The 17,347-nt window shown below is 37.9% G+C and overlaps 1 protein-coding gene across 2 annotated transcripts in view; it reads left to right on the forward strand.

The window, feature by feature from the left end:
• eng (endoglin) overlaps positions 1-16,305 on the forward strand; it is a 42,073-nt gene extending 25,768 nt beyond the window's left edge. For both annotated transcript variants that reach the window (XM_005459484.4, XM_003454978.5), the window contains exons 5-14: positions 2,379-2,568; positions 4,792-4,960; positions 5,042-5,147; positions 5,310-5,511; positions 5,861-6,012; positions 6,315-6,545; positions 6,707-6,773; positions 11,623-11,733; positions 11,830-11,877; positions 11,953-16,305. In XM_005459484.4, the coding sequence (XP_005459541.1) occupies positions 2,379-2,568; positions 4,792-4,960; positions 5,042-5,147; positions 5,310-5,511; positions 5,861-6,012; positions 6,315-6,545; positions 6,707-6,773; positions 11,623-11,733; positions 11,830-11,877; positions 11,953-12,074 (1,398 nt within the window). In that variant the 3' untranslated portion in view covers positions 12,075-16,305. The remainder of the gene's footprint in view (positions 1-2,378; positions 2,569-4,791; positions 4,961-5,041; positions 5,148-5,309; positions 5,512-5,860; positions 6,013-6,314; positions 6,546-6,706; positions 6,774-11,622; positions 11,734-11,829; positions 11,878-11,952) is intronic.
• The last annotated feature ends 1,042 nt before the right edge of the window (positions 16,306-17,347 follow it).

A 17,347-nucleotide genomic window follows, 5' to 3' on the forward strand; every position in this document is an offset into this window, starting at 1 on the left:
ATAGGAAGGATGGAGGTGTTTTTCCTAACTTAGAGTAAACTGAATTTAGATTTGAAACTTCCTCGAGAGGAAGAATCACAGTGAACATTTAATCGTCTTTATTTCTTTCCACAAACTTTGACAATCTAGTTTAAAACATTTTTTCGCCTGGATTGTGTGACTGTTTTTGTCTTGAGAACAATTAACATTGGATTGTAAAAACAAAAAAAAGGAAGAAAGAAAAAAGCTAAATCTCACTGTCCTTTTCGTGAAGTTAGCGTTTCGTATTTGTCGGTTTTAAGAAGCCATGATACGCTTGAAAAACAATGAAATGTTTGGAGGAATGTCACCAATTACTGATATGCTGACAGCAGTGTGATAGCATATCCTGTATCATGTCCTGTCGAGAGCCTAGACAACATTGCCTGTGACTGCAGGATGTTTTTGTGGGATGAGCCATATCACTGGGGGATAATAGCGCTTTACTGCAGATTGCATTGTAAGAGAATCAGCATCTGTTCAGCATCTGAGAAAGTACGTCACCAGCTTGACAGCTTGGCTCAGTGTCACAGCTCTTGTTGACCTCCCATAGCTGACCCGAATACATGTGGCGACAGCAGCGTTTTATCTGTAACGTCTTGCAGCATTTTTTTAACAATGTTACGTGACAGCTTGTTAGTTGAAAAAGCTTCTTTTTTTTCTCCACCAGATTTCAAACAATTTGTAACAAACTTAACATAATTAAAATACTTATATGAACTGATAACATTTTATGGAGGAATGCCCAGCTTCTGACATGACACTATACAATTATTGCATGGAGTAACTGATGGGTAGTAGAAGAAGAAATTCCTGTAATCCTCAGCAAACAGAAAGGCTCATTTATTTCAAAAGGAAGGTTCCTTGATCATTACTGGAAGAATTCACAATAACAAACTGATATTACTGATACTAATGTGAGTTAAATTCCGCTGTAGTCATTAAAATGATTGCCATTGTTATTTCCTTTTTTCTTTCCATCCTGCCTTTGAGGCCTTCCCTGTCTGTCGTGACTAACTTGCCTTCTTTTATTTCTGTCGTTTCCCTTCACACTATTTTTGATCGCGCGTCAATCAAATATTTATGTAGAAAGACTGATGACTCCCTCAGGCTTCCTCGGCTTTCACCAACCCCCCCCCCCCTTTCCTTGTGACGCAAAAGCTTACACATAAATAGTCACGCATAGTAGACAGGTTAGAGGGGGATTTTTATTTGATCTGTTTTGGATGTTTTACAGCATTTCAATTATGTTTTTTTTTGTGTTCTTATTATTTTGGTCAGATGCTATGGTATGCCAAACATCTGTTGAATGTGTTCACCTCTAGTTGAAGCACCAATCAGCATGGTAGTTGTAGTAATGTGCTGAACAGTGAAAGAAACACTGATGACCCCCAATACGCATAAGAGCTGTTAATTTTAGCGTGTTCATTTAAAACTTCAATTTTAAAACTTCAGATACAGCTAACTGAAATATTCAAAGCAAGGCAAAAAGTTACTGTGAAATTGAAATAACATTTTCTTTTATTTGGCCAGTGATGTCATTGGATTGGTATAACCTATTTCTTCAAAATTAGCTGTTCTCCATTCATTGTGTGGCACTGAATGCACTGAAGAGGTGCAGTACTTTCTTCTTCTTCAGCTCTTGGGTCAGACAAAAAGAGAAGAACAAATCAGCCTAGATAGAAATTCATTAAAGATTGAGCCCAAAATAAACCTGAAGCCCATGGTTTCTTTTTTAATTGTTATTTATTGAGCACATTTTTACATATCAAGGTTATAAAAGCCTACTCTTAACAGTCTTAGCAATCCCTATTCCTAAAGCCTTCCCCTGCTTTCTTATTCATGCAAAACATAATATAAACTCCATTATTTCCCATTGGCCCAGACGAGGAAACAGCAGTGTCTAGTCGTTGGGATGGATGTATATATTTATACCTTGTATGGAGCCAGATTCCAGCCGACCGTGGTGACGCACAAAGCTAAAAAAGGTCCCATTTCCTGGCCCCACACAGGAAGCAAAGGAAAGACCTTGGCTCCAACAGGGTTGTGCAACTCGGCTCGTGGACACTTAACCATAATAAACATTTCTTTTTAACAGGGCCCTGCTAAGAGAATAGGGGGAGAGTTGGGTGTGGAGGGTAAGAAAAAGTATAATGAGATTGATGGCCAAATACGTTTGATCTAACAAATTATAAGCAGACAAGAAGTAAATAAAAATACATGCAAAGCTGACTCATACAGTTCTGTGTAATCATAGCAACAGGTAGTGGACATGCCTTTTAGGACCTGATTTAGCTCTGTGCTTTCTCAAAATTGCATTTAATGAAGGTAATGAATTTGTTTTTGTCTTTTCTCTCCAGACAAACCAAAACTCCACAATTAAACTACACCGTGCCAAAGAGTCAAGTTTTGAGACAAATTCCCATTTGATACAAGGTTTACCCTCCGAAGAGGAGGAGCTGATCAAATGGGCAACAGAGTCGTTTGGGGGTGTGACTTCATTCACTACTCTTAGTAATGTTAATCATATCACATCAGCAGGAACACAAGGTGAGAGACATTTGTGTAAAGGTGATTTTGAGTTAATTTTTATCACGATCATCTTCTAAACCATCCATTTACTTGTAAGGCATGGAAATGTGCCATACACACATTATGAAATAAAGATGAAGATCTCTCTCTCTCTCTCTCTCTCTCTCTCTCGCTCTCCCTTTATATATATAGATATATATAGATGTAGATATATAGATATATATAGATACATCAGATCACAGAAGAACAGCAAAAAGGTTTCTTATCTGTCTCTAAAACAGTGTTTTAAATGAACTTTGAAACTGTGGGGTTTTTTGTATTTAGGATATGCTATCTGCATCTGTGTTTGGTCTAAAACAGCATGTTTGGATGCTGTAGAGAACAAAGTAATTACAGTCAGCACATCATGCAGCTCCAGCTTACATAACTCAGGAGAGAGTCTGCATTATAGTAATCAAGGCTGGATGCGGTGCTGTTTCTGGTGCTCTATAGAGAGCATTCATCACTAACCTTCTTTTATCTGAAGTATGCCTAAAAACACTTTCTGATGAAATAACTGCAAAAAGCAATGTGTGCACCAAAAAGCTGTTTAGAGTTGAACATTTTCATAGGCAAGATTTCTATTACTGAATGTCATCGGTGCACTGCTTTCCAATGCTTTTCATGCGCATTTGTAGGTGGACAAGCCAGAGGAATTAAAAGCAAAACAAACAGCTGCGACAGATTTTTTTTAAATTTATTTATTTTTTTCTATAAAGCTGTATGCAACAAGCACAACATGTTAAAATCTTAAGTATTCTGAGGAAATCTTGAGCTTGGCTAAAGTGTTGAGGATGAATCAACATATTTTTTTTAGTGCTGACAAGATGTCATTACATATGGCAGAACATTTGGAAAGAGTAGTAATTGAGAAGTGACCATTGATGCTGAAGATGGAAGCGCAAAACAACACAGATTTAAAGTGAACATTCATGGATGACTAAAAGCTGGACATTAGGAATATTATGGGATGTTACTGCCATCAGCAGTAGCAGCAGGATGCTCAGTGCAAGCACAATTATTTCCTAGCAAAGCCTCCTTAAGGCAGTCTGAGCCAACACAGAGCTCTTAGATGGATTTAAAAAGAAGTGAACAGTGGTGGGGCTGAAATAGCGACGGCTGCTTGTGCTCCATTTCTATTATAATTTTGAGTATTTTAAGGAATTATGTTTGAATCTGTCTTCATGATTCCCTGTCCTTCTCTGTGATTTCCAACATGTAATGTGTTACAGTACGAGGGAGCTCAGCTTCCCTTTCAAGCAGTGCTTTCTCTCATTGAAAATGCCATATTTAAATTGTAAGCAAAAGGATGTTTTCAGCCTGCTTAGTTTTAGCTAATGTTGTAACTGAGTCATGCTCCACAAGGGCATGATAATTACTCAAGCACTGGAACATTTTACATTTCTATTTTGTTGTATCATTTGGCCTTGCCTGCATTGGGGTGTTAGGTGCATTTGCGTAGGCCTTGTTGTAGGTGTTTGAAAAGTCTGTGCAGTGACACACAACAATATGTTGCTGAGACGCCGGCTCGCCGAGCAGCTAGAGTAGAAAATGTGTGCATGTCCTTTGGGATTCGTCAATGTCAAATTTGAAATGTGATTTCAAATTCATGTCATGCTATTGCTTTTGCAGAAGACAAGTGTTAAGCAATGATAATGAAGCTACTTTTGAATTATAGTTAGAAGAGCTACAAGCCAGACAAGATTTTAAGTAATTAGAAGAAGACTGCTCCAATCCTCTGTGCAAATGGAGCAATGGCAGCCAGCTTGAATTTGACTTGGTCACAGATTGCAATAATTTGTAGTATTTAATAAAAGTGTGGGGAAAAGCAACCCTGTCCTATAGCATGAGCCATTTCTCCCCATGTGTCTTTTGGTTCCAAACACACACTAAGTATTCTTGGCACACACCGCTTGCCCATTAGTGTGATGATGCGGTGTCAGGAGCTGTGGGAAACGTATATCAACCCACAATTCAGCCATAGTGTTCTAAAACTTTTGGAGCACTGTAGCAAGTTACACCTTTGAACCATCTGTGTGTATCTTCAAAACTGCTGCTGGAGTATGTTTAACAGCAGTAAATGATAGGTGTTAATGTTCCTCCCAAAGCAGGTTAGTCCTTGGTTAGAGATTAGCTCATCAGTGTCTTTCTTGAACCATTGGACGACCGATGATAGAAAGTAATTGTTTTATGGTTTTACAGGAACCAAGCCAGGCTCTCCAATCTGTACACTTGAAATTGAAGATATGCTGGAGAAGCATTTCATGAAGATTCGATCAAATCCAAGCAAATTTTGCTTCCCACAGCAGCAGGCCTCAAGTACTGAAACTGAGCTTCATATTATAAACATCGCAGAGAATTCCAGCATTCGGTAAACCTTAATATAAAATGCTTTTTTTTAGCTATATTTACTGGCAAAATCTTTTTTGTGACATTTAATTTTTTATTGCAGCAATGTATCCCTGCACGTGCATGCAGAGAAGCACACCAACGTGTTCATGAGGGGTCCTCAGGGCACCATGTGGACCTTCATCAATCCACAACACACCTCGTTTGTTGTAAGCATACATGTTAAAGTCTCGTACTTCAAGAAGTATTTATGGCATGCACCATGTGTGAGATATTATTTATTAAGATGAAAAAGACTTCAGGTATTGAAGTTATCATGTCTACCTCTGCATTGTTACTGATTTATCTTAACCTGTCCTCATTTTCTTCAGTCTAACAATGAAATAACGCTGAATACTACCTCAGTCTCGCACACAATACCCCCTCAGTTCACACTGACTAGTGATACTGCATCAGATGTGCAAAGGACGGCTTTGGGCTATTTTAAAGTTCCTACTTTTACCAGCTATACTGAATTGGAATTAAAAGAATCGAGGATTTCACTGGTTTTTAAGAAAAGCGAGACCCCAACAGGTAAGACAATAAAATGAAAGCATTCTTCTTGTTTTATGTTGGAAGTTTTACCACAAATAGAGTAGACTGAGTATTGCAAAATACAATAACCTCCCCAAAAAATACATGTTACCAAACCCAGAAACTGTACTGTATCAGTAGGATAATGACAGCTATAGCAAATTAAATACTAACATTCTTGCATTTGGTGTATATTTTTTTTACTATGCTGTAATTTGAATGGTCAGTTAAGTTCTCAGTAACAGAGATACTCTTGTTTTTCAGAAAGAATCCAAGAACATCAACAGTGATACAGTTGTTTCATGCAAAAAATTTTTGTTGACCTATTTTAATTTAATTTCTTGCTCAGTTGCACCAAGCGTTCCGACACCAGGCAATCCTGTTACGACAAATTCCCCCACTAAAATCCCCATGGTGATAACGCTGTACACCTCTGCAGACTATCAGACACCCATAGACTTTAACACCAAAATCCAGACCAACAAGAGAATTTTTGCACAGGTAAAACTCTCTTTACCTTTTTAACTGCATTTATTCACTGCTTAAATAAGTGATGGGTAATGTTTTTTGTCTTTGTGGTCTTTTTTTAAATTGTTACAGGGATGACACTCACCACACAGTTACTGCTTTTAGTTAACTGCAGTCCGCAAACTGAATTAAATAGAATTTTTTTTCTATCTAAATATAAATATTTTACAATAGCAACAAAAAGGCTTACTGTTTAACATATCAGATTGTCTTTCATCAGCTAATGCCCATTGAACTTATCATCTTTGTTTTGAATTCTTTTCTGTTCTCTGCAGATTTCTGGAAATAATTCAGGGAGTCTAATCTTGACTTGGAAGGTGACCAAATGTATTTTGCGATCCAAAGGCTCGTGCCTTGGAGAGAAAAACCTGCCCTTCTTTCCAGTGGACTGCCCCTCAAATTCTTGTCTTAACAGAGCTCGATTCACCTTCTCCATAGAGCAGCTTCAGGAGCTTTCATCCACCACATGGGACATGGAATGTGATGTCAGCTTTTGTTATAGTGAGGTAAGGATTTATCAACCACTTTTAATGTTTCACATCAATACAACACTTTACAGTTTTAATGTGTTTAACTCAGTCACTCTGAATTCAGAAAATCTGCCTGTATGACAAACCTATGGACACTTTGAACTTTTGGGTGAGCTGTGTTTTTGCTTCTTCCCTAGCATTGTGGACATGGAGGAAAAGCCAGCAGGAATTTGGAATTTACCCAGCCATGCCCAGAAGCCCAAAGTGAGTTCAGTTTAAACTCCAACATGTGGATGAGTTATTTTTTTTTATTTCTTTAAATTAATAAAAAAAAAGTTGCAAAAAAAAAGTCCCAATGGTGGCCTTGAGTTTAAAATTAATTTTTGACAGATGAATGTTTTATATTTAATTCTCTAAGAATAAACTCTCCAAACTCTCAGCAGAAATACCAAAACTTTTAAATTACCTTTTATGCCTTCAGGACTTAATTGCTAGTCTGGTGCTTGGTCAGAGTGTTGTTGCTTGCTGCAATAATTTTCATTCCTATTATTGCTTTCAGTGCAAAACAAATGCTGCACAGGCTGTTGTCATAACAGTGGATATGCAGTGAGGCACATAAGGGGTTGTGGGGCAGGCCCTCGTCCTTTAGGAAGGTCTGCAGGCTGACCTTGTGGCCACAATCAAAAATAATGACCCTCGGGGAGGGGGGCGAAGTCCTTTGTGTTTCCAAGGGGTTTGACTGCGCTGCTGTCCAAACATAGGCACTGAGCTTTGTGCTATTGTCAGACCAATCAACACAGTTGACTCAAACAAGAAAAGATGTCTTTCTTGAAAGAAAGTACAGTCGCCACACGTCATGATTAATTTCTAGGAAATTTCAGATGAATCAATTTCTAAACGAGAAGACACAAGGAAGCAGAACCTGATTAAATGGAAGGACACATGAAGTAAAACTTGTAATTTGTTTGTTTATGCCTTAAGCTGCCTTTATGCTTCCTGTCCTTTTAGAGGAGAAAGATAAAGGTTTTTATGTCAGTATTGCAGGGGAAGCTGCCTAAACTACTCATCCATGCTTCCCTGTGTCCTGGTTGTCCTCCTCCTTGATTCTCTCTGCATTTCTTTGACTTATATGGTTTAAAGAAATGTGTCTTTTTCTTGGATACCAGGGTAAATTGAGAGATCTAACTTTAAAGTACCACACTTGTTTGGTTGGTCTGTTCACTTCATTAGCCAGTGTCAGACATGCAAGGGTTATTGTATACCAGCAGCACTAGCAGACTGCAGTCTGCTGCAAGCCTTCACTGGGCAGGACTATGAACTCCATTCAGCAATCTTTCCTGTTTGGTAGTTTTCATACAGAGGGCTACAGGGAGTCTGAGCGCAGGCATGCTGTCTCTCTCCTCCTCTCCACCTGCGCTGAAGCTTCTGCTTCCTCCTCTTGTTTATTCAGCTTCGCTGTCAAAGTCTCACTTATACAAACTAGCACACCAATTGATAATAGAAAAAAACGTCTCTAGGGAAAACCTACTTAGGTTGCTGTGATGTTTCTCACTCATTTAGGAATGTCCTTTGCTGTAAAATCAACAAACTGGGCTGACTGCCTGGAATGCAGTCAGCCCAAATGCCCACAAGATGTCACTGTGTCAGTGCTCTGGTTCACGTTTATGTGAAATGACACACACAAACACACACACTCATTGAGAATAGTTGCACATTTCTGCGTTAATTTAGAGTTAAATGTGTCTTGGCCTTATAACGACTTTATGAAGACACGATTCAGCTTCACACAGATATTAGTCAAATGACCATACTGTGTTAAGTAGGATTACGTTTTTGCAAAGCAAGCTCCTGCTTTCTGGTTGTTATGTCCTGATGAGGTTTTGTGTTTTGTGCATTAGTACGTAGCTTAGCATGTTCAACCCAGAGGCAGAAGGCAGCAGAAGGCAGGTGAGAAACTCATGGAAAGGTGATGATTAGTTTCCTCCTACTGCTCTGGATACTTGTGGGAAAATCTCTACAGGCAGCAGTAGAGGGGAAGGAGGGAAAGCCGGTATTTACGCAGTGGTTTTCTTGATAGATAACACATAACATACTGCCTCTGCTCTTGTGGGGACTTCTCACAGCTTACATGGTTTGGGACAAGGTTGTTTATTTGCAGCCTTGAAAAGCTTCACTACATTCCCAGATATTGATTTTGGTGCAAATTCTGTAAACAATTTGACAGTTAATTCAGGCCAGTCAGATGGATACTGAACAAATCAAAGTTTAGATCTAAGCAATATGTTTTTAACATTGTTTCTCATTGCAAATTCTAATACATTTAAGAACATCTGTTTATTTTTCCAATCCTTTTCAAATGAGGATTAGAGTTTACTGTGATGTTTGAGTGAAGGGAAGAACTGTCAGTGATCTGCTGCGCAGCCTTTTTTAAAGGTGTGTTTCTCAAGGTTGTTAATTTCTAGCTTTGCCAGCCCACTAAAACTAAAGAAAAAAATTGCTAGTCTGTTACAATATGCACAGTCTGGTTGATGCAGTTTTTGGGTAATGATATTTTTTTGTCATTTTGAATCTATACACTACCACAGTGGATTTTAAATCACACACTCAAGATATTTCCACCCTTGAGATGATCCATTAGGCTTTACTGCAGCCACCTTCAGTTGCTCCGTGTTTGTCGGTCTGCCTTCAGTTTGGTATTTAATAACTGAAAACCACGCTCTGCTGGGTTGAAGAATATTCAGTTTCTTTGCTCGGAGAAACTCTGGGGTTGCTTTCGCTTTGTGTTTTAGGTCATCATCCATTTGCACTGTGAAGTGCCGTCTGATCGGTTTTGCGGGTTTTGAGTGAATCTGAGTACACCACTCTACAATTCAGAATTTAGAACGGCTACTGCTATCAGCAGACCCAGTTCCACTGACAGCTGTACATGCAATAGCATGGCCTCCCCAGTTTTTGACAGAAGATGTGGTTCAGATCATGAGCTCTTTTTCTCCTTCTCTATAAATTTCTCTTCCCATCAATTTTGTACAAGTTAATCTTTGCTTCATCTGTCCAACGAATTTTTTCCCCCCAGAACTCTGCAGGGTCTTTTAGATGTTTTCTGGCAAAGTCTAACCTTGAGTGCAACCAGTGGTTTGGACCTTATTGTAAACCATCTGTATTTTAATTCATTCATTTTTAATTCAGTTGGACAATTAACTGGCAAGCAGGCCAGGTGAAACAGAGAGTGATCAAAAATGTATGAAATGGCTTTAATACAGGGGCAGCATGGTGGTGCAAGGTTAGCAATTTTTTGCCTCACCACAAGAATGTCCCGAGCTGGACTTCACCATCTGGCCGGGGACTTTCTGTGTGCCTCTCGCCCTCTGGTTGCAGGGATAGGCTCGTGCGACCCTCATAAGCATAAGAGAATGGATGGATTCACACAGTCAATGCAATACTTTTGTTAAACCCCTTTGAATTAAAGCAGAAAATCTCCTCTTCAATCACATTTAAATTAAAATTTTATTTTTTTAAAGTTTAAAAATCCATTGTGGTAGTGTACAGAAAAATTTTCATTTTCCAAGTATGCTGGACGTCTGTATGTGCCTCGGTACTTATTCATTCATTCTGCTTTGAGGGAAAGTATTTTATTTTTATAACTACTGGTTCAAGGTTATATGTTATCTAATATATTTTGTTAGCCAAAAAGTCTCTTGTGTAGTGGAAGCCAGCTCATGGCATGCTCAGAAAACTTTAGAAATTGCAAAGTTGGTTGTTACTCAAAATTTGTATGGCTACATTGGAACAGGACAAATTCCATTTTCTTTAAAAAAAAAAAATTATGACTCACCCAAAACATTGGCTGTAGTTTTGGGAGGTGATAAATAGCACTGTATGTATGTTCTATTGATTTCCAGAAGGTGTTTTAGTAGATGCATAGATAGTCTGCCAGCTTCAGGAGTGGATGGAAAGAATTATGGCGATTATCATTAAGTCCTTTGTGGAGCGGCTCTGGCGTGCATTAAGGTTAAGTAGCACTTAATTGTGAAACACAGAAGCTGTTTTGGATATAGATGGCACGATTATTATTGTTAATATAGTACTTTATGTAGAGGCATGAACTATTGGCAGGTCATGGAAAAATGTGCAGTGTATTGCATGTCAGTCAGATTATGGGTTTGAAATTTGGTGGTTTCATAGAGATGTAAATTATAACTGTGTACATTGCAGAGCTAGCCTCTCATTTCAGGGAGTTCATAAACTTTCACTTGTTTTTTCTATTACACAGGATATGGAATAGTAACTTTTAAGCATCACACATAAATGTACGAACAGCAGCTCACTGGAACATTTAATAGAGATGCTCTCTAAGGACACACATGGGTTAGTTGGGGTGAATTCTTTATTGAACTAAGAAGATTACATTGTAGTAACCGTGATTCACAGTGCAGATTTAGGACAAACCCAAATTAAGAACATATTTTCAGATGGAAAATCAGTTAAAGTGGTGGACGCAGTGTTTATCCACAAGTCAAAAAATCTCTGTGTGTAGAGTTGAGTTCAGTTACATAAAAAATGCCAAGTACATTGGTCTTCCTGAAAAGAAAACACTTGCTATGTGGCTATGCGATTTTGTTTTTGTTTTTGTTTAGAGTGAATAGATAGAATCTGTGTTTGTGTTATAATAGAGATAATCTAATCTACATATTATACTTGTGTGCATTATATAATGAACCTATTGCATGACTTATTTTATTTGGTATAGAGGAAACAATTCTGTCTGTGTACTACCAAACCTTTACAATGTGAAAATGCAATGTTATTAAAAGGACACGCCATAGCTTGTAAGAAGAACATGTATTTTATGCCACCATATAAATCGTTGTATATCACATGCTGTTGATTGATTGTCCGGTGTAGTCCTGCTGGAGCACAACAAATAGGACTTTTCAGTGGTTCTTTGAGGAAATAATATTCAAGCTGCATTAAAGGAGGATTTCGGGTCTCTAAAGATTCTTCAAATCGTGTTCGATTGAACGTAATTGTAGTTGTAGCAGTTGTAGTAAATCTTTTTCTTTCTTTTTTTTAAATTTAAGCTTGCATACATTGTTTTTGCATGTCTGCTTTTCAGCCCCAACATGCATTGATTTTCGCCTGTCTGAAGTTCTGGGCATTGCCTTTGGAGGGTTCCTGATTGGGGTATTACTTATTGGAGCGCTGTGGTTTATCAAAATCAAAACAGGTAAATTTATGAGTGAGAACAGAATGTTTGGACTCCAGAATAGATCTGAATCGATGTATGCCTGAATTTGAAATTGTCCAATTCTCCTTAATTCAGGGTACCCAACTGGACTGGAGATGAATTCAACTGTAGTCAATATTCCTGGTAAGGTCTCTTATTTTTTAATAATTTCTTTTTGTTTTTAGCAGCTTCTTATTGGCTTGTGTTTCCTTTCCACAGGATGTCCTTGCTCAGGAGCAAAGCGACAACCTGTTTCTACCAACCCATCCCCCTCTGAGAACAGCAGTGCCAATGCTAGCATTGGAAGCACCCAGAGCACACCTACCAGCAGCATGGCTTGAGAATGTGGTATTTTCACCCAGCAGGGCCACCATCCTCCTTCAAATTTACCTATACGGGTTTTGTGCTTTTTTTTTTTTTTTAAATCAATGCCTGAAAAGCATTTGTTACATTCCTACTTCTTTAGATTCTCCTTTAAAAAGCACAACCCATGTCTTTGGCATAACACCTCTGAAACGGATGTGATCTGGGAGCTTGTAATTGGCGGTGGGGAGGGCTAAGCGATGGTAACCAAAGTTTAATCAATGGCTTCTGACGTTCACCTCTGCTACCTCTCTGTAAAGTCAAGCTCTAAGACAGGAAGTTAAAGAGGGCAAAAGAAAAAAAATAAATTGGCTTGCAGCAACAGGAAAAACAAACCATATCCCCACAAGAGCTAACAGGAAATTCACTGCATTCCTTTCAATGAATTGTGCTTGTGTGATGGCAGCACAATAATAGTCAGACAGGAGACAAAACCAGTCAAAAGACAAACAGATGAAAAGCTGTTGTGCGCTCACATCAAGCTACAAAAATATGAGGGGCTGTTTGCTAGGTCAGTCTAGTCAGCAGCATTTTGCGGACTGAAAAGATCAACGTGTTTGGATCTCAAACAAGTCAACAAAATGCTTATTTCAGTGGCTATTTTTCTAAAATAAAGTTTAAGGTTAATGGTTAACAGCTGCCTCTTATTATTTAGTCTAGACCTAAGTTTAAACTTAGATGTCTGTAGTGAATTTCATTTTCTTTCTTTCTTTTTTTAAATTCTGTGTCACTTTAGGTGAATCTTAAAATGACTGTTTGGGTCATATGTAGCCTATGAAACAAAGTTATGGTGCCATTTTCATGCTATTAATAGGCGAATCAATGCTGCTGTACTAATGTGTTGTGGAAGATATATTTACTAATTGCTCAAGAAGTACAATCAAAGCTATCATTTATGGCTCACAGGTTGCAATTAATACTGAATCATTAAGACGTCAGTTCCTTTGGTTGTCCAAAGTGTCACATGTAGAGACGTATGGCTGTATTCAGAACTGAATAGTATGGCTGTAATTAGGCGTTAGTTCTAAAACGCTACAATATCCATTCTAATGAGACTCATCAATCACCACGTCTATCACCACGGCCTGACAATTTGCTGTACTGTTTTCACAACAGACTATTTTAAATCACATTTTGGTGTTTTCAGGGTGGTGTAATCATCACCCAGTAGAATTAAGCACAGCTGTTTATAGTGTTAACAGTATATTGTACTTACATTTGAATACTTGACGTGAAGACCAGCTGACCTTCTTATATTCAATGTCATTTTATTCAAAATGTAGGCAGTAATTTTCTGCTCTATTTTTTGATTGGAGATGAGTGCACAGGGTGTAAAAGGGCTTTTGTCATTAAACTGATGCTGTGGACCACGAATGCATCAGAGATTTTGCATTAAAGAAAAAAAAACAGCTATTGTTACCCATGCCATGACCTTGCTTAGGTGGGAAGTACAGGCTCAATGAAAAGGTGAAGATTTTTTAAAATAATAAATATAAGTGCTAATGTAACACATTAAATGTTTTTTTTGTTTTTTTAATGTGAAAAAAAAAATGAATCCAGTCTAAGGCAAATGTTTGCTTTAAATGAGATGGCTGTGCTCGAATGTGCCCACGTGTATGTAAATTTGCCCCTGAAAACAGCTCCCCCCACTTATCCTTTGACCTTTAACTTTTTAACTGCCTACTTAAATCAGCTCTGAACACAGCCCATTGTGACTCTGCAGTATCAATTGCAACTGTACTGTAAGACCATATTCTGAATGCACTGCCGCAGAGTATTAAAATTTGAATTCAGCTCCATGCATGCTATGATAAAAATTCAAATCTTTATTTTTTTTCATTTGTCACATGACCTGTGTAAAGATATGGAAGCTGTCATTTGCAAGAAATTAGTTTGTGGTTACCAATATTAACTTCTGCTTTCCACGTTTAATAGGCTGCATCAGCCACTGCCTGGCTAATGTTAGACTTATGCTGCATATTTGCATGATGAGGATGTTGGGGGGGGGGGGCTACAACTGTAAAGTGACGGTTGATCCGTGAACCCACTTTCTTATTTTAATGTACAAATGTAAATGAGTTTAGTATTTTATTGCCACTCTTTTACCTCTAAAATATTGCCATCGCACATCAACTCTGGTGTAAGTAAGAAATCATTTTGCATTTACAGTACATTGCATCAACACAAGTAGTAAAACTGTGATATGTTAAAACTTTATGATCACAAACACTCTCTCACACACACATATATATGATGTATATATAAAAAGTACACCCTTACTGTTTACTCAGGAATTAAGAGGGGAAGTAGCAGCCAGATTGCTGCTAGTCAAATGCACTTGATTAACTGATCATCAGTAAGTGTGAACACCTCTGTAAAAGCAGCAGTTCTGGCGATTTGATCAGCAATCAGCTCTGTTTTAAAATGCCCCTGTTTTACGCGCATGGATGCCTCAGTAAATTCACCGCAAAGCCAGAGAGATCGCACAAAAACTAAACATCTGTAACTCTTCAGGCCTCACTTAGCATGTTACAATTTATGAAGATACAACTAGAAGAAGACTGAACAAAAATAGCATGTCAGGAGAAAGCCTCTTTTGTAAAAAGAACAGGCAGAAGGGATAACGTTTGCTTTTCTTACATCTGATCAAACCACAAGACTTTGGAAGAACTAAACTCAGCATATCAGCAGAAACAACTGTCAAACATGGCGGTGGAGGGGTTATGATTTGGGCTTGTTTTGTAATCACAGGACCTGTGCACCTTGCAGTCATTAGATCATGCATGATCTCCTCTTTTTACCAAAGCATTTTATTGTTTAGAAATTGGGTTATGCAGCAGTACAAGCTCATTAGCAAATCTACAGCAGTGCAGCTGAAAAGGGAAGATTACTACACGTTATAGTGCTAAGGGTTGTTCTTCAAGCTATTGAAACATGAAGTGTGCCTAGTTTTTCAGAGGATACACAGTATATATATTTATATCTATCTATGTGTGTGTGTGTGTAGACCTAGGAATTATTTAAATTCAAATGAGAAATGCTTATCCTCCTTCTCCTTCTGGTTTGCTAAAAGAATTTGTTCACCTTTAATTATGATCTTAAAAATGTTCCGAACCACCAACACTGTAAAATGTCTTTTCTTTGTATGTGAGCAATGTAGCAGAACCACATTTTCTCTCTTACTCAGTGTGTCTGCATGTACATTTTTCCAGTGCATGCCTGATTTTCTTTGTATATTTTTTGTAGACAAAGAGGGCCAGTACAAGCTGTCACTTGAGTATTTGTGCAATATAATGAGGCAAACCTGTATGTAATGTCTATATGTCATTTTTATCCTTTTTTTGTAAGTTTTGTATGATAATCTTACATTGAATGATTTCTCAACCTGTATTTAATTTACTGGGACAATTCATAATCATGGCACGTATAAAATGCACATTGATTCTGTATAGCAACTGTTTTTGAATCTCATATAGGTTTTATTCTGTAATCACAGACAGTGCGTGTCACATCACGTCACAGTACATATGGTTTATTGATTTTAGCCCTGTTTCACTTTTGCCCTCACCCTAAGGGTCCCGTGCTGTCCAAAAACACGAGATATCTCTGCAAACTGACATCCTGACATTGTGTTGTATTCATTGTACTATCTTCACTGGGTGTGAGGGGGAAGTGCATTCTGGATTCTGAAGACAGGATGTCTCACTAAACAGTAGCATCACAGTTAAATATTCAGCACTGACAGTTACCAGGATACATTCGCACCTAAAATAGTCAAAACGCAGCTATTATTAAAAACTTTTTTTTCATTAGATTCGTGGAAGCGTTTGCAGCATGAGACTTTTTTTCTATTATAACTATCCTGCACCTGTGTTAAACCAGCCCCAGTAACTGTCTAAGCACTGACAGTAGAATCAGACAGGTTGTCAGTTAATTCAGTGTTAACCCTGCAGATCCCTTCGTTACCTCTGACAAAAGCTCTCCCTTCCACAGATGCTCTACACAGTTAATGAAATATGTGCGCATATACACAGTATGCGTGCTCTGTGTGTGTGCGTGGGTGTGTCGTTACAATAGGAACTACAGCTACATTTATGCGTGAGGATTCATACCTGTATTCCTACCAAACAGTCGGGAATTGTAACAATGTGTCAAAACGTCTGCTTTTATTTTATCAAGTATAAGATGCAGTGTTATTTTTGTTCTGGAGTTGGCAGCCTTTTACTGTTTAAAATGAGTCCATTTGTTGAGACAGTATTCAACTGATGCCGTGTACTTCTGTGTTGTCTCAGAGAAATGTATGTTTTGTCAAAATTATCTTAATAAACTCCATTTGAAAAAATTTCCCTGTGTTTTCTGCTGTGTTTCTTAGACCTTTATGTTACGCTAGCTGGTAGACCTTGGAAACAGCAAACTCCCAGGACACCACAGATCTCCCAGGATAAGCAATATCAGAGAGCAGTAATATAGCACACTTTGTAGAGCGCTGATGTGGAATAAAGAACCAGATTTACCGCACCGTCTCAAATGTATTCATAGCACAAATGAAAAATGCAAAGGAACAACAAAGAGTACAGTGTTTTTAAGCCATATTTGCCCACCAATTTGATGAAATCATTGCTGAACATGCAGGGGGCTATAAAAATGAAGATTTATTTGACTGATTTTGTTTTTTCTATGACAACTACTTTGGCATTCTCTTGCTTGCGGTCAAGTGAGAGCTTCTCTTGACTGCTGTGTTTTTGATTAGACAGCAAATCCATATGAGTATGGTGCAGAGAGTTTATACTAATAGATACATTATATACACACTTGCGGTTACTTATCAACCCGTATGGACATACTTTATAAGGTTATGGCATATTACAGAAACATTAAAGCTTGTATCATATTAGTTTTTGACTTAACTTACAAACGTCTCCATTACTTGAAATGATTAAATCCGCCAAGGAGGTTATGTTTTTGGTAGCGTTTGTGTGAGTGTCTGTAAACACGATGCATCCACCAAGGCCTTAAAGGTGAACTTAATGATTTATTGGTTGAAAATTTATAAAAAAGCCATATAACTGTGATTGCTACAAGTTTAGTGTGTGTTGTCAACATATAGAAAGTACTGTGTAAAGATTTTAAATATCATTGTACATTTGAACTTGTCGTTCAACGTCAATAGATTGATCTGAAGTGATAGTAATGGAGCTATTTATTAAAACTATGTTTACTGCCATTGCATGTATTGACACGGAAGATATTT

Source organism: Oreochromis niloticus, linkage group LG7, assembly GCF_001858045.2.
Source record: "Oreochromis niloticus isolate F11D_XX linkage group LG7, O_niloticus_UMD_NMBU, whole genome shotgun sequence".
In the NCBI taxonomy this organism is placed as follows: domain Eukaryota; kingdom Metazoa; phylum Chordata; class Actinopteri; order Cichliformes; family Cichlidae; genus Oreochromis; species Oreochromis niloticus.